Source organism: Anopheles maculipalpis, chromosome 3RL (genome assembly GCF_943734695.1).
Source record: "Anopheles maculipalpis chromosome 3RL, idAnoMacuDA_375_x, whole genome shotgun sequence".
In the NCBI taxonomy this organism is placed as follows: Eukaryota; Metazoa; Arthropoda; class Insecta; order Diptera; family Culicidae; genus Anopheles; species Anopheles maculipalpis.
In genome coordinates, this window is record NC_064872.1 from 19,659,630 (window position 1) to 19,683,850 (window position 24,221).

The 24,221-nt window shown below is 43.5% G+C and overlaps 5 protein-coding genes across 5 annotated transcripts in view; 2 read left to right on the forward strand and 3 right to left on the reverse strand.

Moving 5' to 3' along the window:
- The window catches only part of LOC126564500 (mannose-P-dolichol utilization defect 1 protein homolog), a 161,617-nt gene extending 148,514 nt beyond the window's left edge, over window positions 1–13,103 (reverse strand). The window contains exon 1 of the mRNA XM_050221563.1: window positions 13,099–13,103. The gene's annotated coding sequence lies outside the window, so the exon portion shown is untranslated. The remainder of the gene's footprint in view (window positions 1–13,098) is intronic.
- LOC126565658 (INO80 complex subunit C) lies at window positions 135–556 on the forward strand. The gene is made up of 2 exons (XM_050222857.1): window positions 135–292; window positions 358–556. The coding sequence occupies exons 1-2, from the start codon at window positions 145–147 to the stop codon at window positions 552–554; spliced, it is 345 nt and encodes a 114-aa protein (XP_050078814.1). The 5' UTR covers window positions 135–144; the 3' UTR covers window positions 555–556.
- LOC126564637 (ankyrin-1-like) lies at window positions 1,103–3,476 on the reverse strand. Its single transcript, XM_050221721.1, has 5 exons — window positions 3,434–3,476; window positions 2,223–2,921; window positions 1,704–1,942; window positions 1,486–1,638; window positions 1,103–1,420 (listed from the first exon to the last, which is right to left on the reverse strand). The coding sequence occupies exons 1-5, from the start codon at window positions 3,444–3,446 to the stop codon at window positions 1,103–1,105; spliced, it is 1,422 nt and encodes a 473-aa protein (XP_050077678.1). The 5' UTR covers window positions 3,447–3,476.
- On the reverse strand, window positions 6,629–7,737 carry LOC126565076 (hsp70-binding protein 1). The gene is made up of 3 exons (XM_050222213.1): window positions 7,670–7,737; window positions 6,771–7,598; window positions 6,629–6,700 (listed from the first exon to the last, which is right to left on the reverse strand). The coding sequence occupies exons 1-3, from the start codon at window positions 7,718–7,720 to the stop codon at window positions 6,629–6,631; spliced, it is 951 nt and encodes a 316-aa protein (XP_050078170.1). The 5' UTR covers window positions 7,721–7,737.
- LOC126565615 (DNA-directed RNA polymerase II subunit RPB9) lies at window positions 8,158–8,742 on the forward strand. The gene is made up of 3 exons (XM_050222809.1): window positions 8,158–8,253; window positions 8,325–8,453; window positions 8,546–8,742. The coding sequence occupies exons 1-3, from the start codon at window positions 8,189–8,191 to the stop codon at window positions 8,733–8,735; spliced, it is 384 nt and encodes a 127-aa protein (XP_050078766.1). The 5' UTR covers window positions 8,158–8,188; the 3' UTR covers window positions 8,736–8,742.
- Window positions 13,104–24,221: the final 11,118 nt, after the last annotated feature.

The window sequence follows — 24,221 nt, forward strand, 5'->3', positions numbered from 1 at the left end:
TATCCGTCAAAGCAGTTATTTTCCTTTTTTCCATAACATAAACAAACTCCACTGTTTGCATACGCCGGCTACACCAATTCATGCTTTAGAAAAAGGTAATTTATTCTGCAAATCCCTTCGAACAAATCTACACACAAATTTACAATGGAAAGTGAAATAACGAAACCGGCGTTCAAGAAGAAAAACCTGTCCGAAGTAAATCCCATCATGGGAAAGAAAAGGCAATGGAAATCCTTGAAGCAGATCCTAGCCCACGAAAAAACACTGCCCTGGAAGGAAACAGATATTACATGTAAGTTATCTAGATGAATCATGACTCAAACTATGATATATTTACTGTTTACATTCCATATCCAGATTCTTCCGTAAATGCACCACCATCACTAAAACCGGCGAAGAAATATTCCGACATTTCCGGGCTGATTGCACCTTACACGGATCCACACTCGAAGCTGCGATACCATAATGTGGAAGAGTATCAAACAATCCGCACCTTTCCGATGGATCTCACTGCCGGTTACCTCGCGCTAAGAGGTGCTACCAGTATCGTTTAAATAGTTAACTAGGTAAATAGAACGCAAACCTCAACACACGATCAGCTCAGTTTACGTATTTATTGGATCTTCCTTTTACTTCTGAAGTGCGGAAATGGGGTTTTCCGATAAAATCTTACAATCTAACAGTTCGATCTTTCATTAACTTAACTTAATCGACAAGGTGTAGGTGTGCACATGTGTTTGTGTACATCACATACACAACAGACAAAATGTTTCCACTCCAAATATCACAACCGTTTCACAATGTATCACTCTAGAAACAGAGCACTCGTGTAAACGCTCTCCCTGTGTGCACGCGCGCACACATCGGAAAGCACCAAAGCACCAGGCTTTATCTCCATTGTCGTGTGGCCAGACGAGGCACACACAGCCGCACAGGCTCGAGAAACAGTCGCTTAGCAAACTAGTCTATCATATGGTGGGAATAGTGGACGATTCACCATCAGGACAGTAATAGTAGTAGTAAGTAGTAGTAGTAGTAGTCTTATCAGGTCCAGTGTAAAAGAGAGAAAAAATTGATTCCCACTAGGCGGTGCCCATAGCCATTACAAGCTATGTTCGTAAAGGAGATAGCTTTTTAGCTCCCCCGGTACAAATAGCGGTGGTACAAACTCGCACAGATTCCGACCAAACAGTCGACGGTAGTGGGCACGGATCTGGGACTTGAGCTTCCGTGGTACCGTGGCTCGTTCTATAAGCAAATCGCGCTGTTCGTCGGTGAGCTGCTGATTGCGGCGTATCATGCAGGGGTCGAACTCTTCGGCAGCGTCCAGTATAATGCGGAAGGCGTCCGATTCGTGATGAAGGTTCGAGAGGCAGTTAAGCAAACCGTCCGGATCGCGGTACTGGGTCTTCAGGATAACCTGCGTGAATGGTTGAAGGAAGTTTGTAAGCTTTCAATTTACATTTACAACCGTTAGTGCCTTACCCTTGCACCGTATCGCAACAGCAAATGCAGTTCCTGTGGTGTAACGTGTTCGTTGCTGGCAAGCAGCTCTGCCAGTGGAGGGCGCAGTATCGCATTGGTGGCAACATCTCCCACGACGCGTATGTTTGGATCGGCACCGTAAAATAAGAGCATCTGAGGGAGAATTATTTCGTGGTGTCACATTCGGTTCCTTAGAAGGGAACAAAAACCCAACTTACCTTCATAATTTCAACTCTGTTGGGAATATTATCGGCGCAGGCAACATGTAACGGGGAACCAATGACGGGACTGCTACGATTCACATTAGCACCATGCTCGAGAAGTATTCGCACCAGTACGGGATCACCACGAAGAACGGCCAGATCGAGTGGACTGGGACGATCGGGTTCTGGTAGTGGTGCAGGGATGTCCACTCTAGCACCCTGTTTCAAAAGCATCGTCACGAGCGAAGCATTACCTGGGAAAAGAAAAAGCGGATACGGAGGAGAATTTAAATCATGAAATTCGAGAAGGTTTGAATAAGCTAATGAACGTCTTGTAAGTCGTTGTGCCGAAATAGAAAAAAGTCTATTTCTTGGGTCCAATCGGTCTCAGAAAAAAAAATACAACGACCTACCACCAAACAGATCTAATCCTAACACCGTTCCGCATTCCCGGATGAAAAGAACCAAGAAAATTGTTAACCATACAAAAGCGTCGTCCATTATTCACTCCGCAATACGTTTCGAAGATCTTACCTGATAGAACCGCATAATGCAGCACAGTTCTGTAATCATTCCTGGCATCCGTCATCGCATTAACGTCCGCACCGTAGTGCAGCAACAACATCACCGAATCAATATTCCCATTCGTTCGTACGGCGCGCATCAGTGGCGTAATACCGGACCGATCACGTGCGTCCGTACTGGCACCGTACGTCAGCAACAGCTCCAGACTCTCCACGTCCGTCGCTAGGTTTATCTCCGATCCGAAGAAGTAACGCTTGTTCGGATCGGCACCCCGATCAAGCAGCAGTCGAGCTACCTCGTAGTGCTTATTACGCAGTGCCAAACGAAGCGGTTCATCGCACAGTGTGGTGCGTGGGTAAGGATCGTTCGTTGGCTCACGGTAGTCCACCTTACATCCGGCGTCCAGCAGAATCTTCGCGAGATGCAGATATCCATGCTCGGCCGCCAGATGCAGTGCACTGTAGCCAACTTCATCGATCGCGTTGATATCGGCACCACGTACGAGCAACAGATTAACGGCCGCTTCATTGTTCTGCCAGACAGCATAGTGTAGCGGTCTCAGACCTTGCGTCACCTGCTCGTTAACCTTCGCACCGCAGGCAAGCAGTATGCGCAACTCGTCCATGGACACCATCCGGATGATGGCGTCGGCCAGGGCCCGTTGCAGCGGGTTTGCGGTACACTCAGCCGGCATCGTGATAATGCGTCCTTTGGAAGAGGGAAAGAGAGAGAGAGAGAGAGAGAGAGAGAGAGAGAGAGAGATAGCAAAACAAAATTTGGTTAGTGTGATCGTCGGGAAAAGAAAATTAACATGATTTTTCGCTTTTCTTTGGCACCAAACAGCAAAACCGGCCGCTTTGGGCTTTGTTGTGTGTATACACACACCGTGCGCTTGCCGTTGACGCAGTGACGTGAAGCGGACGGATTTTCGTAATTTACAAAAATAAACCACCTAACCTCCTTCTTTGCTATCAGCATCATCATCGGCTACGGGGGTAAAGGGCACTCAACACCTCTTTAAATGCACACACACATATAGATAGCGTACGATCACGATCGTGACAATAATTTGCCGGACACGGATTATTTCGTAATCGCCAATTTGGATCCGCTCGATCGTTCTGATCATCCAGTGCAGCACCCGGAAATGAAAACACACAACAGTACCGCCGTTCGCGAATCGTTTGATCGTTTCTCAGCCTGTACTTCGCGTCTCTTACCTCGTCTGTTCATCGTGAATTGGAGTGGAGTTGAGCTAGCGCCAAGAAATAGGACGGGAAAATAGACCTCCTCCTCCTCCTCGCTTTCGACTTTGGACCGTTGAATGTTGTCAGCACGTGCAGTAGCGCTGCTTAATTAGCAAGAGCAATCGGTTCAGTTAAGGACACAAAGAACCATTAAATGCAAACCGACTACTGATCACTGTATCTGCGAACTGCGACGGAGTTCGGAGATTGGAAAATTGCGCGTTACTAGCGGACTACGAAAATTGCTCCGTTCTTACTACCGCGTGCGGACGGAACTGAATACTTCGAGATTTGGTGGCCGAGAAGTCTTGGCAGAAGAAAATGAGTGCTATACGAGAGCGTTTTCTCGTGAGTGACTGCGCACAAGAAGATCAACGGAACGCCTTAGTAAAGGAAACACTCAGTTGGCGATCCCTCTCTATCTCTCTTGCTTTTGGTTGGGTTGGATGGGACCAGCGCATCATACATGATGGTTTGAAGTAATTTTGGAAGAAAAAAAAAAAGACCATATTCTCATCAGCTGATCTCATTGAAACCAGACCACACGATTCACTGTCGGCTTGGCAGATGCAAAACGCATTCAGCCCCTGCGAGCAAAGGGAATGCGAAACAATCTCACGTTGTTGTATAAACAATGCCAACCAGAATGTTGCCTGACGAAGATCGATGTGCCGTATGCGATTAAGGTTTTGCTACTAATCCACATATTTTCTATCTGTGTCGACGGCACCATTGAACGAGAAGTATCCATTTTGCCGAGTGTGCTGCCGCTGCTCCAAAAACGTGTGTGCTCCGCGTCCAACCCCAAAACGCGCAATTGCGCATCGGAGAAGGATTCGCGGAAAACCCCCAGTACCATGGGGACAGATGAATCCCATCACTTCCTGCCTTTCGCCTTTCGGAAATCGGAGAACTCACTCCTGAACCCAAAAGTTCAATGGCTTGGCTACAAAAATAGCATAAAGAGACATGCCGTCTGGTTGGTCTGTCAATCAAAACCGTTGATTGTAGTATGATTCTTCATTAGGAATTAACGACACTTAACTAACACTTACTTTGCACGTTTTTATTTGTATCCGAAGTTTTAATTGTCCTGCTTTAACCTTCCGCACTTCCTACCGAGGAAGACACTGACAATGTTCATCAAAATTTTCACCTTTCAAATTATCACTGATCTCCAGTTCCAATAATGTCTTAATGCTTTCACTGTATTTTCACTCTAAGAAGTTCACTTGCTGCTCGGAGGCCACTAAAAGTTCACCACGCTGCTTTGACTCAGTGTTTGTGAACGTTTCTGGCAACACTGTATCACACTGTTGTCTTCTATATCCCTTCTGCTCCGAAAGGGATCTTTTCGTTTTGTTTCTATTTCTCTTTCGCCTTTCCTGCTTGGAAGCCGATCGTCGACTGAAGATCGCACTGGGCCACCCTGCTGGTATAAGTCGTTTTCCTTCTCAGCGGGAAATCCCTTCCTATTTTCGCATCGCGCACCATAAAGACAACCGAAGCGTAATTAATAACGGTGCGGTTGCTGTACAGTGTACAAAAACCAAAACAACGATCTTCCGGCAGCCAACACCGGGCCGCGTTAGTGGGAACGAGAAGAATAGCAAGCAAACGGATTCGCAGCACGCACACTAACGCATCGAATTGGCAATCATTGCGGCGTGTACGTGTGTTTTCCGTCCATGAAACGATGCCAAATCGGTTTCATTTTGTACCGTATAAAGGAAAAGCGACGTACACAAGACGGTGGATTAGTGTATTGGTGGGCCACCAGTCATTGTTGCCTATCCACATGGTCCCAAATGTCGTGTCGGACGGCGTGAGAGTACATTGTACGCGGTCAGTGAAGGTCCCGAAGGATCCATTTGTAAATGGGAGCAAATGTAGCTATTATTTGGAACAAGAGACATTGTTTTTTTTCAAGTACTTGTACTTGAGTAATTTTTCGATTTGTACTACTTACTAGGAAATTTTTAGTTCATCATCCCAAAAGCGCGATCGCGCGTGTTGCGCATAGTACTTCAGCTAGGTGCATCGTAATAGGCAATTCTGCGAATTTCAAACACATCGTAAACAGTTCGCCGGGGCCGAGCGTCGTCATTATTACTGCGTAACTGTTCTACTTCGTAAAATTTAATTCAGTAGCACAGTTTACCGATAAATCACTACTTCTAGCTCTTGTGTGAGTGACACATTAGTAGGGCATACTTTTTGCATTTGTTTTTCAATTTAAAAACTTGTGAAATAGCGTATTAAAATGGCTCGTTATCATGGAGACGCCTGGTACTTCATACAAAATAACGTACGATAGCACGATGGAGACGCCTAGTACTTCACGCATAGTAAATGCTCTTCCGTTGTACGATAACAAACGTCTATTTCGCGAAAGATCCTCACTCAGGGTCTACCCTAAGCATAAAGGACAACCTTGAACTTACGACCGGATGATACACCGACACCGGCAAATCAACTTCCGAAACAATGCATCACCACTAACGCCATTAAGGCAGGGTACCTTCAACCGTCAATCTAACGACTAACCTGGCCAATACCCTTCCCGTAGTTCGCAGTCAATACTTACCCTACATAAAGGCGCGTCCTCATCCGTTTCATTGTGTTTTTCTTTTTAAAATCCGCACACACGTGACGCCGCCAAGAAAGGCTTTACACAGAACAGACAACCAACGCGAACAACAACAAAAATGGCGCATTTGCTCTCTCACTTCCTCCGGAACCGATTGCGAATGGGGTTAAAGATTAAGTAAACACGCGAACAAGCGTGACGAAGCCGGAACGTAGTTTTTTAAAACAAAAACACATGATTTCGCTCACCACAGGACCACGCAAAAACCCAGTTACGACGTTGCAAAAGAATTGGTCCGTCCGCGTCGTATCTTTTTTCTCGCGAATGTAACGGTGAAGGAAAACATGTTTTTGAACCATTTTTTTTTTACTTGCGCACTATGTTGCGCACCTCCAAATGTCTTCTACCGGTACACGATGCGGCTTTCCGCGTGTTTTTTTTTGGCGTGAAATTAAGGCTACAGGTAATGGATTTTGGACGTTTTCGGGCTAATGCGAAGGGTGATTTAACATGAATTATTTATCTTCCTGTATGCCGTTTTATTACAAAAAAAACTCTTCTTGTGCGTTGCACTTTCTCTATCGGTCGGCGCCATCCTGCTCACCGGAATAACAACGCTTCAGGAGAATTTGAGCGTATTCGAGTTGTTCCTAAAAATAGATACAGAAAGCCAAAACGTTACATTTGCACGCATTCGCCAGCAACCATGTTGTTCATTACCTGACATTCTTCTTTTCCACCATTAAGCTTCACGATCGTCTCTAGCTTCTGTTTTAAGCTGTCGGATGATCGACATCTGCGAATGCCTTCCTTACTCTCCGTTAGTAGATTCAGTGTGGATAGGGCAGTTTCTAGCTTTGCATCGTAATTCCTGGCCGGTTGCAACCCAGCCAGCACCCGTTCGACTGCATTCAGCTTAATAAATTCATCCCTTACCGGTGCATATTCCGTACACAGGTTAGCCATTAGGAATGACGCTCGAATGCGCAACTTTTCATCATCCGTCTGTATGCAGCCGAGAATACACTCTAGGCCACCGATTTCGATGAACGCTGCCAGACACGGTTCGTAGTGCCGTACCATACAGGAAATGGCGTGCATGGCCTGTTGTGCAACGGACGGTTCGTCCGATAGTAGCTCCGTCAGTTTGGTTAGAATGCTCAACTCCAGCAGGTGCTTCTGACAGAATGGGTTGTTCTGTGCCAGTTCCCCCACTAACCGCAGTGTTCCGCAACGAACGTCCACGCTCGGTGATTCCAGCCCGGGTTTTATAATGACAAACCCACCCACTTTAAAGAAATCATTCGCTGTGTCCATGTCCTGCACGTAATCAATTACGGTATCGATCGCTTCGGCCTTTGCATCCTCGTCGGACTCGTTGTTTAGCAGCACGTTCATCGCTTTCTCCAGCTCCCGGACAACATCGACGGTAAGGGATTTGAGTGCCTCTTCGAGAAACCGTCTCCTTTCTTCGTCCATCGGTTGCAGCTGTGCCGGGTGTGGTGCATCTTCACTTTTGGTAGCTTCCATGGCGAACTTCAACAAACCCTACGGAAGGAAGAGTGTTTTTCCGTGTCAATTTCACACTTAACTAAAGAGAAAACTTTACTTTGATGTACCTGCATGTTGCGAGGCTGTCTCGGTTGATCCGGATTATCACCACTAGCCATTTTAGTAGATTATTTTCACTTTTTACGTGCTGCACGCTGATCTGTTCTGTAAATGCGTATGAAATGTTTTCCCGAAATTGCATAGACGGTTCATGAAAACAGGTCTGCGGTAGCTGTCACAACAGTCGAGAGAATTCGAGAAATTGTCGTGAAATATTTCACCTCGAAATTCAATGTCTTCGTGCTGTTTCGCGGTACAAATTAAGATTTGTATAAAAAAATATTCGTTCGACATATTTTAACTGCATATTTGTAGAAAAAGTTGTAACAATTTAAATAAAAAAATTGAATTTAAAAAAAATACATCAACTGTCGGAATTTTGTCGGAACTTCCTCCATCTATTAGGACATGTCACTTTGACAGTTTCCCATCACAACAAACAACACACCGGAAAACAGACGCGCATTTTAACTGTTCTTGTTCATTCAACAATTTAGAGAGTTTTTCTGATAAATTAAACAAAAATAATGGCCTACGATGCAGCACACGACGATGGGCCAGGATTTGTAGGCATTCGGTTCTGTCAGGAATGGTAAACAGTGCTAGAAAACAAGCAAACAAAAAGCCCACCCAAACTAACAACAACAACGCGAATGCTTTCAGCAACAACATGCTGTACCCGAAAGAGGACAAGGAAAACAAAATTCTTCTCTACGCGTGCCGGAACTGTGATTACAAGCAGGAAGCAGACTCGAACTGTATTTACGTCAACAAAATTATGCACGAAATTGAGTAAGTTATTGTTTCAAGCGAAGAAAGGGCCGGTTTTCTTGAAGAACCCTTTTTGCTCATGGTAAAGCTTGTTCTTGCCTCTATCCCAACAGCGAACTGACCCACATCGTACCGGACGTGATATCGGACCCAACGCTACCACGCACCGAGGAGCACGCTTGTCCGAAATGTTCCCACCGTGAGGCTGTTTTCTTCCAGGCCCAGACCCGCCGAGCCGAAGAGGAAATGAGACTGTACTATGTGTGTACCAACTCGTCCTGCTGCCATCGGTGGACGGAATGAGCCGTGTTTGGTGTTTTGCTCGATCGAATTGTCTTGGAAGTATTCACGATAAGAAATAAACATTTTTTCTGAAGGTAAAATTTTTGCTACTTGCTCGCTTTCGAGTATTTCGTATTTTAGTCTTCAAATCTATAGTTTCCCACACGTCCGTTATCTAATTCTATCTAGATCCAGATCAAGATTCAAGAAAACATGCTAAAAAGAATATTTCTCACCGCTGTGCCATCAAGATTGGGCTCACTTAATCCTTCCTGGCGCTATCATGCCATTCCACTAACAGACAGGCACAGACGGTAGCTCTAAAGCCTGTTTACGTTAATTAAACATGTATCACTATCTGCTCCATCTGTGTCAATGTTGGCAGATGTCTGATGCACAAGTACACGCGCATATTAACTGCTCCTATGAAAGAACGGCAAAAAAAAAGAGAAAGGAACAGTGGCTACCACCTTTAATCTCTAGGACAATCATCACGCACTGTGTGCTTCGTAAGATATCTTGTAAACCTCATTCACCATCTATTTAAATGAGTCACATTTGCCCATTGAACCTTTCCTGCGTACACGGAAACAATCTTTTCTGATGCTTTTCCATCTTGCTTGGTGGAATTCATTCATTAGGTGCCCGCATTGGCTCGCAAAAGATTTGCGAGTGTGCGAAAGTGCGACACTTCATTTGCATAAAGTCAACAGGCGAACACACAAAAAGGAAAGATTTGTCCGTAATTCAGTTTGTTTCGCAAGGTACTTGAGCGAATTTATATAAAAGAGAAGACCAACAGAAACACATTTAGATTTAGATGTTTAGATTATTTTTATTGAACACTGAAGCTAGTAACGAGCGCGTAGGAGTGACGATATTGTACGCAATAATGGTTATTGATCACGCTAACACACGGACACGACTCGACCCATTGATGGTTTGCTGGTGGTGTATAATAATTTTCCACATCATGTGTGTGACTGCGTACGTCTCCACACCTTCTCCACGTGGTACGCTTCGTCATGAAGGGTTGAGGTTAGAAAGCAATAATTATTAAATGCAATTACCGTGTGCAGTAACAGGCAAGGTAGTTAAGCTTTTAGCCAGTCGAAGGACAAAACGGTGCCAATCTGTTTACTCAAAGGATCACCTTCAACCAAACGCGTTGTGTGTTTGTTTTTTCTCTCATAGTAATATTATTTTAGTTTTATAAATATTCAAACCAATCAAAGTGTTTAATTATATTATTTAAATCATCTTTTAATTTATCCGTTTCGCCTAAAGCGTGCGCACCGTTGACACCCGGGTCCATGTGCGTAAGCACATTTTGGTGCAATATAAAAGAATGGCACAATAAAAATGACACGACAAGAATGAAAGTTTAATGAACTCCTCAACACACACAACACAACGGTTAAAAAAAAACAGCAAAACAAAACGCGCGCGCACATTTCAAAAACTGCATTCGAATGCACCCTCTTTCTGTTTTGGAACCAGCAAAGGGAGTAGAGGTGATGCCGGGCCTGCTATTCCCATCACACTTTACTTATAAAACACACACCGCACCACACGACGTTAGCTAAATTCGAATGCTTTTTGGGGTTTGGGAAGTAGCAGCAAACGGCAGAAGGAAAGACAATGCAAAATGACGATCGCAAGGGAAAAGAAATGGTGAATGCAAAACAACAACAACAACAAAAACAATCGAAAAAGAGTGGGAAAAGAATGCGTTTTGAAACGGAGATGCGTTACCACTAAACAGCATGTCTCGAAACATGCGGAAATCGGCTTGTGTACGGCGATAACGATGGGTTGATGAAGTTCCTTTTATTAATGAAATTATTACCAACAGCGGTGTTTTTTTTTTTTTGCTTTCTATTGAAATGGAAAATATTAAATGGGATTAAAAGAACACATCATCTTCTGATTCGATCGTTCGGAAAGAAGTTTGATCGTAGATGGGAAACATTTCTTCTATTTGAAGGCCGGTTGTGGACTGACCTCGCAGTGAGCACTGTCTATTCAACTACGTGGTATCGGCAAGTCTAGTAAGCCATTCGATGGCTGGCGTGAGCTAAAAGGTCGTTAAGACAAGAAGAGGAATTGTGGTTGAGCCGATAAAGGCGCTGGGTTTTACACGACACGGGAACGACGATCAAATCGCATTCCAACTCCGTAATATCGGGAACAGTCTAGTAAGCCATTTCGATGACCGGCGTGACCTTAGAGATCGTTAAGTCAAGAAAAAGAAGAAGTAAATAACTTTCATGCTGATCGCACCAGATCAGCATCTTGGCAAGAAGCTACTGACGGTCTGGTGGCCGAAATGATCGCAAGCCTTCACACGGCAGGACCGGGATTCGAAACACATCCGGACCGTTACCCCGTAGCGAGAACTAACTACTCAATTATCAAATACCAATTACTGTAGATAGCCATTAAATGGCCCCCAGGACATGGTGACCGGTAAACCAAGAAGGAAAATCGCCTTTAAATTTGAACGCTAAATGTTTTATTGCTATTATAGAATTGGATTGAGGATCAATGCGACGAAGATAAAATCGCTGCATGCCGAAGGCTCCTGCCGCGATAGAGCCCGACTCGGAAGCAGAGTATCAGTTGACGGCAACGATCTTGAGGCGGTAGATGAGTTCTGCTACCTTGGTACGAGCGTAACTTCGGACAACAACGTAAGCAGCGAAATCCGAAGGGCTCCAGAAACTCCTACAATCCAGAAAACTCCAACAAGTCACGAAATGCACGATACATCGCACACTGGTACGCCCGGTAGTCCTCTACCGGTACAAATCCTGGACTATGCAGATGTAGGACGCCATTGCACTCGCCATTTTCGAACGGCGGGTGCTAAGGACTCTCTCTTTGGCGATGTGTGCGAGCTGAGCTAGCTGAGCTGTTTGGCGATGCGGGTATAATAACGGCAGACAAATCCGGAAGGATACGATGGCTGGGGCACGTAGTGAGGAGGCCGGACCCGTGCGGCGCGAGGCATAGTGGAGCACAGCGACCTCTTTGGCTGGATCAAGTAGAGTCTAACCTGTCGAATTTCGAATGCAGCCGTGGATGGTGGCCTGCAGTCCTAGACCGAGCTTCCTGAAAGCGGATTGACGAACTACGTGCCATATCTACACGATTTAAACAACCCTGAGCAGGCCAAGAAGAATAATAAGAAGAAGACGATTTTGTTATGGGCTTCAGCTCAAGGGTCCGCACGCGAGCCTGAGAGAAATAAAGAGAACAAAGGCTAAGCAGAAGAAGCGCATACAATAAATTCTTGGAAAAAATAGTAAATGAACGATATATTTACGAAAAAGAAACAACTTGTATAGAACTAACTAGTGTAGATTTTGATTTACCAATTGTTGAGCTATTTCTTGTCGATGGTCAAATGAATACTATCAAAAATCCTATCTCAAACACACTTTGATCTTGAATTCTTGAAGGCGGAATAGGTTGATTAGAGTGTTCAATGCTCTGAGGGATCCCAGCCGTATTGAATTAAACATCCTGGATTTAATTAATTAGAGTAATGGAAATCGAATGTGGTCTACATGTTCGTTCCTGGTGAGTTTGAGCTTACATATTGATTGAGGTACTAACAGCTAGGGAAATTCGAATAGGACATCTCATAGCAAAAACTGGTCGATCAGATTGCTACCCCTCCTCTGATGCTGCGTGTGGTGAATATTTGAATTATTTATTCAATTTGTTACTGTTTGATAACTTAATACATATGTTGTATACAATTTTTTATTTCAAAAACATTTGTTTTTCTTTCTTACTTACTTACTTTGTTGATTGATCAGTTTATAGCCGCTTGAATGCATTCGACTTTATTCGTTTCTTTTCGTCTTGCGTTATAAATATCCCGTTGCATTGCATTTCCCTGGTGAATGTATCCCTTTTTTCCCCTGTTCTCTCACCGGGTCATCCACCTACACGCGCTGGGCTGCGGTTCTGCAGGTCATCAAGTTTTCTGCACAAAATACAACATCTCGGCAATTGACGAGGCTGCCCTCATAAAGCAACGTTCTCCCACAGCAACATCAGATCTGTTCCCTTGTTTCTTCTCTCTGCATCCCGGACTATAGGGTGCAACAGTCGGCTGCGGTTGCGTCCTCCTGATCCGACCACCACCAGCCGCCATCGGAAACATTCTTTAACGTTGGATTAGAAACATGTTTTCAAACCAGTTCATGCAAAACACCATCCTCTCAACGACTTCCATTTCCTCCCGATTTGGGATGGGAAGAGCGGGATGAAAAGGTTGTTCTAGGCCCATAAAACCCGTGAGACATAGAAAAGCCGACCGGAATCATATTGGCAAGAAAGCGATTTCCCACCTTCGTATCTACTATTCGCGTTCGATGCTTTCTTCTGTATTTCGTACACGGTTTTTATCTATTAACGACGTTCAATAAATTCTATTGAACGTTTTAATGCTTGAGTGGCAGCAATTATTAATTCCAATTTTATTTAAATCACTTTTCTTTACGACGACGATCGTTACAAGCGATCGGTGGTGATGTTCTCGGGATGTTTGTATCATGTAATCGGGGCAGAAGAAGGATTGAATGTCGTATTTGTAGGACCCCAGCTAAGGTGAGGTGCAGAAGGCAGTATGTAGGAAGGGACAATCACCCTCACATCACAGCAGCGCCATTTACGTGGGAAAATGTTCAACGTAGATGGCAAACGAAAGGGGATCATGAAAGCGAAATAAAAAGAGGAACACGCACGCTCGTCCTTCGGATGATCGATGCAAATCCCATTGTGAGCGCGGTCATTGGCGTTTTTCCTGGTCACGTCACCAGGGGCATCATCTATGGCCGGAATGGCGGAAGAAGTGTGCTTCTCAGCGTGATCCGTTCCATTCTAGATTCCGCCTTTCTCTCTCACTCTCTCTCTCTCTCTCGTCTCGGGAAGGGTGGTCCTTTTGATCTTTCCGTTCGCAGCAAGGACCCCCAACGACAAGCCAGCATCATGTGCGTGTTCCAGAAGAGAAAAGTCCTCACCGTCGTCGGTCGGTTTGTCATCATACATTGTGTTAGGTTCCTTCTTTTGCATCTTTTCGTACCATTAACTGCAGCCATACAGGAAAAGATAATCCTCCACCCGTTTCTCGTTTCTCGGGCTCTGTGTGGTGATCGGTATCCTCCTACAAACCGTCCTTCGAAACATCGGCAACACAAATCATCCAACCGCCGTTACATGGAGGGCGCGCGCGTTTATACACACACACACACGTTTGTAGAATGTGTATGTTGCAGACTCCCGGAGGCTCCTACACAACTACTGTCGATCTTCCGAAAAGGATGGTTTTGGCGTTTTTTAGGAGATGGTGTGCGGGGAATTGAGGAACAAGATGCACCCGATTGCAAGCACAGCACGGGTCCCTGTCGTCGATCGAATGGTTCGCGATCTTTGTGGATAGAAAACGGAAAAAGGATCCACAAAGCCGGGGAAAAAACTACTGGGCAAGAACACACCGTTGCTGCAAGAAGAAGGGGCCTCTTGATTACCCGTAGACGACGGTCGGGAGTAGTGGTCGGAGTAGAGTCAACGGGAACCGCGGGTGCGTGTATCACGATTCCAAACCCCCCCAATCACGTCCACTGAGGTTCAACAAAGAAGATCCATCCGGCGTGTGTGAGTGAGAAAGTTTAACTTGCCAAGCGCACATACAGCAAATCATCAAGGTAAGCTATGGAAAGAGAAGGAAACGCCTTGAGAGGGAGCAACACATAGAACGAGCATAGAAATGAGAGCGCGAGCGAACGAACGGCGGGCGATGCAAAAACAGATTTTAATCCCAGCATCCCTGGACCCGGCATGGAAAGGTCATTCAACTGGCTCGAGAATGTGTGCGCAAAAGGAGGATTGAGTGTGGAGAGGAGAAGACTGCAGCGAGAAAACAAAAAGTGCAAGAGCAGTGCACTCACCACATCTCACCTCTTCTACTACTTACACACACACTCACACACACACATATAGACAAACTGCAGGAGAGTGAACGCGCCTCGTCACGTGTATAAAATGCGCGCACGCACATCAATATGCTGCTGCTGCCGCCTTTGGGTTGCATAGAAATGTGCATTCTCATTCTCTTTCTCTCTTTCCCTGTCTCTCTCGCTCTCTCTCTCTCTCTCTCTCGTCCCAACAAAAAGAGTTTTTGATTTAATGAAGAAGGTTTGGGTAGGTTTATTTGCGAAAATGCGGCACAAATGCACCACTCGCTCGTTGCCGATAATTGCATCTTCCAGCAATATTGTAAGGATGCTGCTGGGTTGTTGGCTGTCCAGACATACGGAAGACTTGTGTTTGTGTGGACGGTAGGATCATCTCTTCATGTAATGCGATTTTCGAATGGAGAAGACGGGGGTATGTTTTTCCTTACGGTTGTTGTAAAAATCGATGTAATGGAATTACGAGGCTTTCATTGAATTTTACGATGCATTATCTATAATAAACAATCCAATCTAGAAAGGAAAGCAATTGCATTTATATGGTAATTAATTTTTGGGAACTTTGCATCATTTTTAGCATAAGAGAATATTTCTAAGTTCATGTTAAAATATACATTATAACACTCCATTCTATTAAATCCTGAAAAGTCCTTAACTCATAACGGTCATACAACCAATATGATACTTTTTACTTTGCTGGAAATGTCCTAGACGTCCATCAAACCAAGAAGCGTAAACCTCAAGGATCAATAAATGCTCAATCTTCAAGCATAATGGTTGCCTGAGGATCTAACTCTGATCAGGCGTTCCAGTGAAAACTGCCACCTTTGTATCGGAATTCTCGGAACTTTGCTTCAACAAGTTGTTGTGAAAAAATGGACATTGCTTGCGGGATCCTGAAACTCTTACCATCAAGAAGATTATCAAACAGCAAATTTGGTTGCTAGACATTCTTGCTCTGTGTTCAGTCCCATTAAAACCGTTGATCAGAAATTATAAAGATGTTCTTACCTTAAGATGTTGTTAGGAAAGCATTTGGGCATAGTCCAAATTTTTAAGGACTCTAGTAATTGAATATACTGTCCTCACTGAGGGGGAACGGTCCGGATGGGATTTGAACCCTGGGCCTGTCGTGTAAAGACTGACATCGTTCTCGTCTTACTACAGAGCCACCATTCCTTGACTGTTTTATGCGTAGCTCGATAGTCATTCTTTCCTGTATGGTGGGCTTTCCTTTTTTTTCTTGGCCTACTCAGCCTCGAGAACGTCGCGATAACATGGCCAAGTCGCCAATCCATTTCCAGGAAACTCAATCCAGAACTGCATCCGACCACCGGCAAGCTTGACTCCACTTATTCCAGCCAACGAGTCAGCTCTTCTACGCCCTCGTACCGAATGAATCGCTGATAAGCACCCTCCTGGTGGGGGGCATGAGCCTGCCTCATCACGTCCCAATTATCGTATCCTTCCGAATTTGACTACCGTCAGGAAACTTTGAATTGAACCATTAAACAATTCAGCAAACTCGTGATTCATTCTGCTTCTCCACAAGTCCTGCTGTTTTATAAAGGCTTGTTCTTGAGCTGTAATGTTTAGAGCATATGCCAAACAAACTATGAAGCTAGGAGAGCGATCTTAGCACTTCGTCGTACCGTATAGTGTCGTGTAGAGCGAATAACGAATCTTCAGCGAGTGTAGCACATTTCTTAAAATTTCAATAAATCACCGTAAAAAACCTGATTCCAAAAAGAATTCTGATCAGCTCAGAAAATAATGAAAATAGTACCAAACAATCAGTGTCCCGCGTGTAATAATAATTGTTTTTGAACCTTTTTTCGATCCCTCCAATACCTTTGCCTTCTAATATTCTATTTCTAAGCGTATACCCTCTAAATATTCCTAAACGCATCAAGGAATAGCGGTTTGCGTCTAGCGGCCAGGGATTAGCGAGACTTCACATTGTTGCACATTCATCCCGTCGAAGATGCAAATATTCGCACACAAACCCCGCAGAAGACCACCTAGGGGAAGGATGCAAAAACCGGTACGACAGTAAGTACAACAATAAAGTCCTTCTGCGGGACATCCTGCGAGACCTGATAAAAAAAGGGATCTAACCAGCAACCAGCGACTCTCGACGGGATTAGGAATTAGGGTTCGGCTGTTTGGTTTTGTGCATTTTTATAAGATGATCTCAGGATCGGACATTTCGCCACTTACAAAACACCAAAAAAAAAACGTCATTACTTACATCCGGTGCACTTCAGTTTTTGCAATCGTTCTCTCTCACTCCGTGGGTTGGCTGGAGAAGCAGAATTTGAAGCAGTTTTCCTTTTGTATTGCTTGCGCGCTTCTGTCCTATTTATCATAACCAGTTTATGCTGCCTTTTTTTCGTCCGTGTGCTTGTCCGTTCAAAACCGGACACAATTGCACTCGATGTACCACCACCATCACCGAGCGATGCACCACCATTGCCCGATTCTGTCTGCCCTACTTGGCGGGACTTAGAAACCTTTGCTTCTTATTTTGGGGTTTGTCTTCGGGACAGTAGCATCAGATCGGCGATGAAACCGGACACAGCTTCACGCAGCAGAATGAGCATTGTGTTGTCGTGTGAATATCCTTGTGTTCCCCTATTGTATCCGTCCGCCGTTCAATACTGCAGTAAGTGCACTCATCTTTTGGTGAACGATCCCCGACAACCGAACCGCATAAATGCACAATTGTCTCGAAAAATTGTCTGCGATTAGACAAATCCTGGCCGCTTCTTTGGGCGCACAAAGCAAGGGGTGAATAAATGATTTCGATGCGGGTTGATGGCCTCCCGGACGCATCTGCCCCTGTTGGCGAAAGGATCGTCAAGGTTAGGCGCGATAAAAACCGTTGCAGCAAGCAGCAGCAGCAGCAGCAACAGCAGTACGATTCTAATCTAGGCGAAAAATCCCTTGACCGGGGGCCACTGTAGCACCAAGGTCACACAAACAACCGGACCCGCAAGCCGGCTTTTGCAACGGTTCTAAATTCAAGAGGTAAATTCAAATGCCTTTGACCTCACACTCGGGCGAAACACACCAAACTCTCACGGTTCTTCTTCTCCATACCTTTCCCCCTTGGGTTGATGATGCTCGGCAGATTTGGGGTCACTTTGTGCTGACATTCAAAATGTGCGAAACTGTGTGCTTGGTACGCGGAATGCACGCATACAAACACGCACTTTCGTTTTCGTACAGGCAAAATTTTCAAACTCAACGACGGTACTCACTCAAGACAAGGCCACAAGAGTGCAGAAGTGGAATGAACGTGGTGTGGTTGTGTCGTCGTATGCACATTCTCCTGCAACTTCATTATTTTTAGCACGCCTGCACTGCAATGCATTCGGGTGCATCTTGAAAAGTGTGTGGCTGCATCGTGCAGAGCAAAAAAAAAAAAACGGCGTAAGGTGAAGAGAAGTTGAGAAATTAAAGGGTTTCTCGATTGCGGGGTTTGTATTGATTGATGGATAATTGATTTTTAATTTAATTTTTGTTTTATTTTATAATACCACCATGATCTGTTCCCTTTTATACGGATGATGATCTTAAGAAGACGTATTCTGAGATTGCAGACATAGTTGATCTACTCATGTCCGATGTTATGTGATCAGAAAGAATCAAGCGGTAAATACAGAGACACATACTTTCTTCCTTTGTAGTCCCTTGGACTAAGTACCAACTACGAGGACCTATCCTTTAACGGAGTATCAGGGGGTCTAGTAAGCCAATTAGATGTTCGGCGTGATTTTAAAAGATCGTTACGCCATGAAGATGCAGCGGGATATAGCGTTCTCGTATCCTCAGAATAATAACATGATTTTCATCCAATAATATTGCTTCAACCCCATTGGTAGACTCCTAGAGAAAGAACTATTAAAGGAACCACAGTTATAAAAAGCGAAAAGTATATTTAAACCTCTCGCAGGACTCAATATACCGAACATCACTAGACTCATGAATACCACAAGTAGACCTTGATATTATGATAAACCAACAGTAGACAGGATTCTTGAGAATATGTTGAAAATAGGAGTCAGTAAACATGAAATTGCTACAACAATTCCAAATACTGGTAACCAACAAGTACAACATTTTTCACAAGATTTGCACGGATTTCTGACAATACTTCCATATTCTCAGCAGAAGCTATCGCTATCGCAATAGCAACAGAAGAAGCCACTGCTCAGAAAGACAGTAAAATCTTTCTTTGCTGGATACCAGCACACATTGGTATAGCTGCTAATGAAGAAGCAGAGCGTCTTGCAAACGAAGGTAGCCGCGACACAGAGAACGTGCCGTGGTTCCGTGGTGCCGTGGTTTAAACAGATGGTACAACAGACTAGGCAAAACACATGGAATGCATCACCGTTGAGCCATCTAAAAACAATCAAGCTGACAGTAGCACCCTGGGTTGATCCTTCAAACCACAACGATCAAAGAGTGTTGTCTAGGCTAAGAATTGGTCATACACGTTTGACCCACACTCATCAACTGAAAAGCGAATCAGCACTAATATGTCAATTCTGTGGCCTAGAGGTCACAGTATAGCACCTTCTAACGGAATGTTGTGGATACTCCCAATAGAGAAAGAAATACGAGCTAAGTAAGCAACCTAGAGGTTGTGCTCTCCAACAATATCGAGGAGATGGAAAAATTAATATTTTTTTTCCGCGACGCCGGCTTATATTCTGAAGTTTGATTTGAAAAAAATAAAACAACAATAATATTGCTTCTTGACAATAAGGCACTGGACCGTTAAACTCAATTGTAAATAAATAAATAAAAATATTGCTTCGACAATTCCGCTCCATTATGGACAATATACAGACAGACCGTTGGTAAAAATAATAGTTTGGGATACTTCTTTGAAGCTAGAATCCCGTATGCAAAGCCCTTAAGGCCCTTAACTTCTTGAAGGCGTTTAAAATTCCTTTAATCAGATTAATGTTTGAAGTCCGTAGAATGTATGCCTCTCTCCACAAACTCCACAGCTCAGCACGCTTCAGGACCCCAGGAGTGCAGAAAAATCACAGCCCATGAGCCCCTATCGTGACCAATAAATGAAATGAAATCACCTTAACCGTAAGTTATGCATAAAATCGACTCCGACTTAGTAAGTTAGCTGTGAAACCCCTGTAAATCTTGCCGACAGCATGGCATGCATCAACGATGCCGTTGCAATTGCACCGCAATGCACTTCACGGTGCCAAGCATCCACAGCCGGGTCAACCCACCATCTCCGGAGAACCCGCCGCCGGGCAGCAGAAACCGGCTTTACCTCTCCATTCTCTGCACACTGCACCATACCTCAACTCATCCGATCTCGTCCACGTGTTTTCGGGGGCAAAAAAACAAAGAGATTTGTCTTGCCACTGCTTCTATTCTGCCGCCGCCGTGTGGTTCACAGCATTTTGTTGTTTCGTTTTTGGATGTTAGTTTGGACTTGGTTTGAAATTAACCTGCAAAGCACAACATTGCTGCATATGTGAGACAGAGAGCTGCCATTTTCCAGACACTAACTCCAAAGACCTCAGGAGGTCAACTTGCTTGCCTGTCTGTTTTATTTCATGTAAGATAGAGTGTGTGCTTCTTCTTCATTTTGGGTCATAAAACAGACATTTGTTCTTAGTTCTGTTCTAAAAAGATCGAACACACAGTTATACCTGGTGATCGTGGACCACCCACCCAACAGAGAGAGTGAATTCTGTTCTTCTACATTGGTCATTATGATGCCACAATATATTAAGCATTGTACATACAAGGATTTGGTCATAAACTGACTAAAATTATAAGATAACGTTGTAAGAATATGACGACTTAGTACTGAAATAATTCATTGATAAATAAATTCGAACAAATACAAGTTATAAAATAAATATTATTCCAATCAATTACGAGACGTAAAATAGGGAAAGGAGTACAAGCAAGCCTTCTGCGCTGTGTCGGCGGAGATCTGATCGATTCATTGATTGTTCGATTGTCAGGGAGAATTGAGGGCGTTGAAAAAGGAGGAGACGCCGTGGATGGTGGAAAACATGTTTCGTAACGAGCATCCAGCATACAGCATCAAACCGAACATGTTCTCCAACACAAGCCAATTGCCCTGTTTTGTCTTACCCGTTGGTGGTGGTTTTCATTCGGAAATCAGTGCGCCATGTTTGTGTCCTCTATCTCACCGGATGCATCTATCAGCCGGAGAAGGGACGGCTGAGGCTACACAGCGCAACCGAACCGCAGATCGTATCCTGGACATACATCCAGAGATCGACGGTACACAGAAGAGCTTTGTGCTGTCTTCTCATTCACAATCACCAACACAGTACCTTTCACCAGACACAGCAGTGATAGTTTCCGAGGGACCCGGACAGGGTGGATTAAAACAAGGATGATGGCCGCACATTTACACACTGGTGCACACTTTCACCCAACCCAAGAGAACACACACACACACTTTCACCGAACGAAAATACCGTTGCATCTCAACCGCTAATACCGGAGATCAAAACTTGTGAAACTTTGCAACGATAGTCACAAGTTAGGGTCTCAGGGAATCAGCAGATACAAAAAAACGAAACAATAAAAGTGGTCTACTCTAAAACAAAACTAAACCTAGGCTTCTAGTTCGCCCGACCGAACGCGCGCATGGGTGTTGCTTGCTTCCTAGCTGCATTTTTTTTTTGTGGATTTGGAGTTTAAAAACTAAGACTTAAGAGATTTTCTTGTGGGAAAAAGGGATAAGAGAAGAATGAAGATCAAACACTGAAGCACTCAACAAAAAGCGCAGTTTAAAACAATCTTAAAGCGAACCAGAAAACATGCAGGAGCTTGCTCCCGTGATCGATCTTCAAAAAGGCAAAGGAAACAGAAATAATAGCTTCATAGGACGCAGGATGTAAGTAGGTTAGTAGAACAGAACTGAATCGAAGGTACTAAGGCATGTTAGTGGCGGAGCATCAGCACTTAGTAGACAACGGTTGATTGTTGATCCTTGTGCGTGTGAGTGTGTGTCCCGTCGCACTCACAACCACACACGTCGACTCCACTACCCACGTGGTAAGTTAGCAGATTGTATAGTCGAGTATTAAACACCACGGTACTATACAACCAACTACCTCAACACGGGAATAGTGTTTACGTTAACACTGGACGGCGATCAGTGTTCGCCCGCGCGGCGATCAGTTTTCGGGCAACGCCGCGAACTGTCCAAACTGACAGATTAAATTTTGGGCTTTAGGTTTTAAATTAAACTGGGTTTATTGGGTGTAGTACACACTTCAAGTCTAGAGTGGAGTTGATTTAAATAAATGTGTTAATACGGAAGCGATTAAATAGTGATAATAACAAAGAAAGAATAGAAAATTTTAACTTATTGCTTATTACTTGGATCCATAAAAAAAAAAAACTAAACAATAACACATTCTTGGAATATTTAAAAGCATTGCGTGTTACGGACTTGGCTGGGTTAGCTGTGCCTTTATAATAATCAATTTTCCACTACATGACCCTCTAAGCATCGATCAGTGGTTTGACCCAAATTGTCATGCAAAACATACAGTTGGTTCGTGCTCACCAACCATCACCATCATCGTCATCCTGGTAGGAGGTTCGATGTGCGCATGCAAGCAACAAACATTAATAGTAATCAATGCCTTCCCCCTTAAGCTTTTCCCGTAACAAAAGAAGTACACTGTTCCGATGGAGCCATAATTAAATGCTAAACTAAGAACAACAGAGAAACATGGTGCTTTTATTTAAATCTAAGCGTATAAAACAAGCGTCCACATGTTTAAAACAATGGATGGTTTGCGATAACAACAATCATCAGATCAATTATCTAAAGGACACTGTTATATAGATTACCATAGGTGCGCTATAAACGACGAAACTATTAGCTTTTTACTTAAGTTAAAATAAATATTCACTTTAAGGATGATGTTTAAAAAATAAATTCATGCTTCCGTTATTTAACTGCCATTTCATGTGATTCAATGAAGGTGGTACTTACCCGTTTCTGCACGTATTTTATATTAACCTTGTTTTGTGATAGGCAAAACAGAAAATATCAAATCATCAAACGGTGACATTTTGATCGATCCAACCACACGCAGCTCTCTACCTTTTCTGTTTGTTCTGCTGTAGCGTAAAAATAAAACGAAAGGAACCTCTCTTTCAACCATTCTTCTCATAATGTAGTTATATGTAGAAGAATTACAAAAAAAAAAACACTTCAGAATTAAACGGTTTCTGCGGTGCCAGCATTGTGTTGTTAAGGCCATCTTTAATATCCCAATCAACAAGAAATTATGTCTTATTTCTTATGATATCTAGGAAAAAAAGTAATTCGTCTTCTTCTTAGCCTACGACCTTCTAGGTCACGTCGGCGATGGCTTACTAGACTTGCCGATACCACGTAGTTCTTTAGCCAAACCTCACTACGGACGGCTTCATCCAGTTGGGGCGGTTCCGGTCGTCGAGGTATTCACACAATAGGAACGGATTTCAAATCCCGTTCAGATCACTTCCCCGTACGAAGCATGCCAAGACCTCTCCGGAGTTGTAGAGTCAAAGAAGTAATAGGTTGCATCCTATAAAAATTAAATTCTAGACCTTAAATTAAGAACAGAACAACAGTAATCCTGCTTGGAATACTGGAATTGATTTAGGTTGAATCAAAACCATCTTTTTCTTCGTGGCTCAATGACCTTACTAGAGTTGCCGATGCCACGTAGTTGGATAGTCAGTCCTCACTACGGGGGGAAGGTCCGGATGGGATTTGAACCCCGGTCCTGCCATTTGAAGACCGGCGCCGCTGTCTTCAAATGAGTATTATGAGAATTTTTACTATTATAAGAATTATCGTTTCTAATGGACTTAAGGACTTTTTCGATATGCCTAGTCTTGTCTTAATTGATGGGTTTAGTATATAATCCATAATCGAAACAGGAATGGTGTTGGTCCAATCGAGACATTCGCAATGGAGCAAGTATAATATTAGACATTTAAAACACAAGTTTTTTCATAAAGGTCTAGATGATTTGTAATCATAAAATGAAAAAAATAATCTTCTAAAAATTAAATAACAATTTAGCTAAACTAAATCCACAGCGAAAAAATGTATTGAGCTGTAATACTTCAATAAATAAAAGAAATCTATGTCATCTATTGTCAAAAACATAATGGATAGAAGAAAACAAAATAACAAACTTTTCTATAAAACAATATTAAGAGTGTAAAAGGGAAATACAATTTACTTTAAAAACAAGTGAAAAATAATAAATTTAAATTAATTCTATATTTTCTCTCTAACAAATACTAAGCACAAAAAAAAACGAAAAATTGTCTATTTACCTACAAAATTACTATAACAAATTACTGAAAAACTAAACTATACAACAACAAAAATTATTCTAAAGATATATAAGTCTACTACAACTCTCCCAAGTGCCCAGGACCTTCCGCAACCTGTGTGTGCCAACGTTTTGTGTCC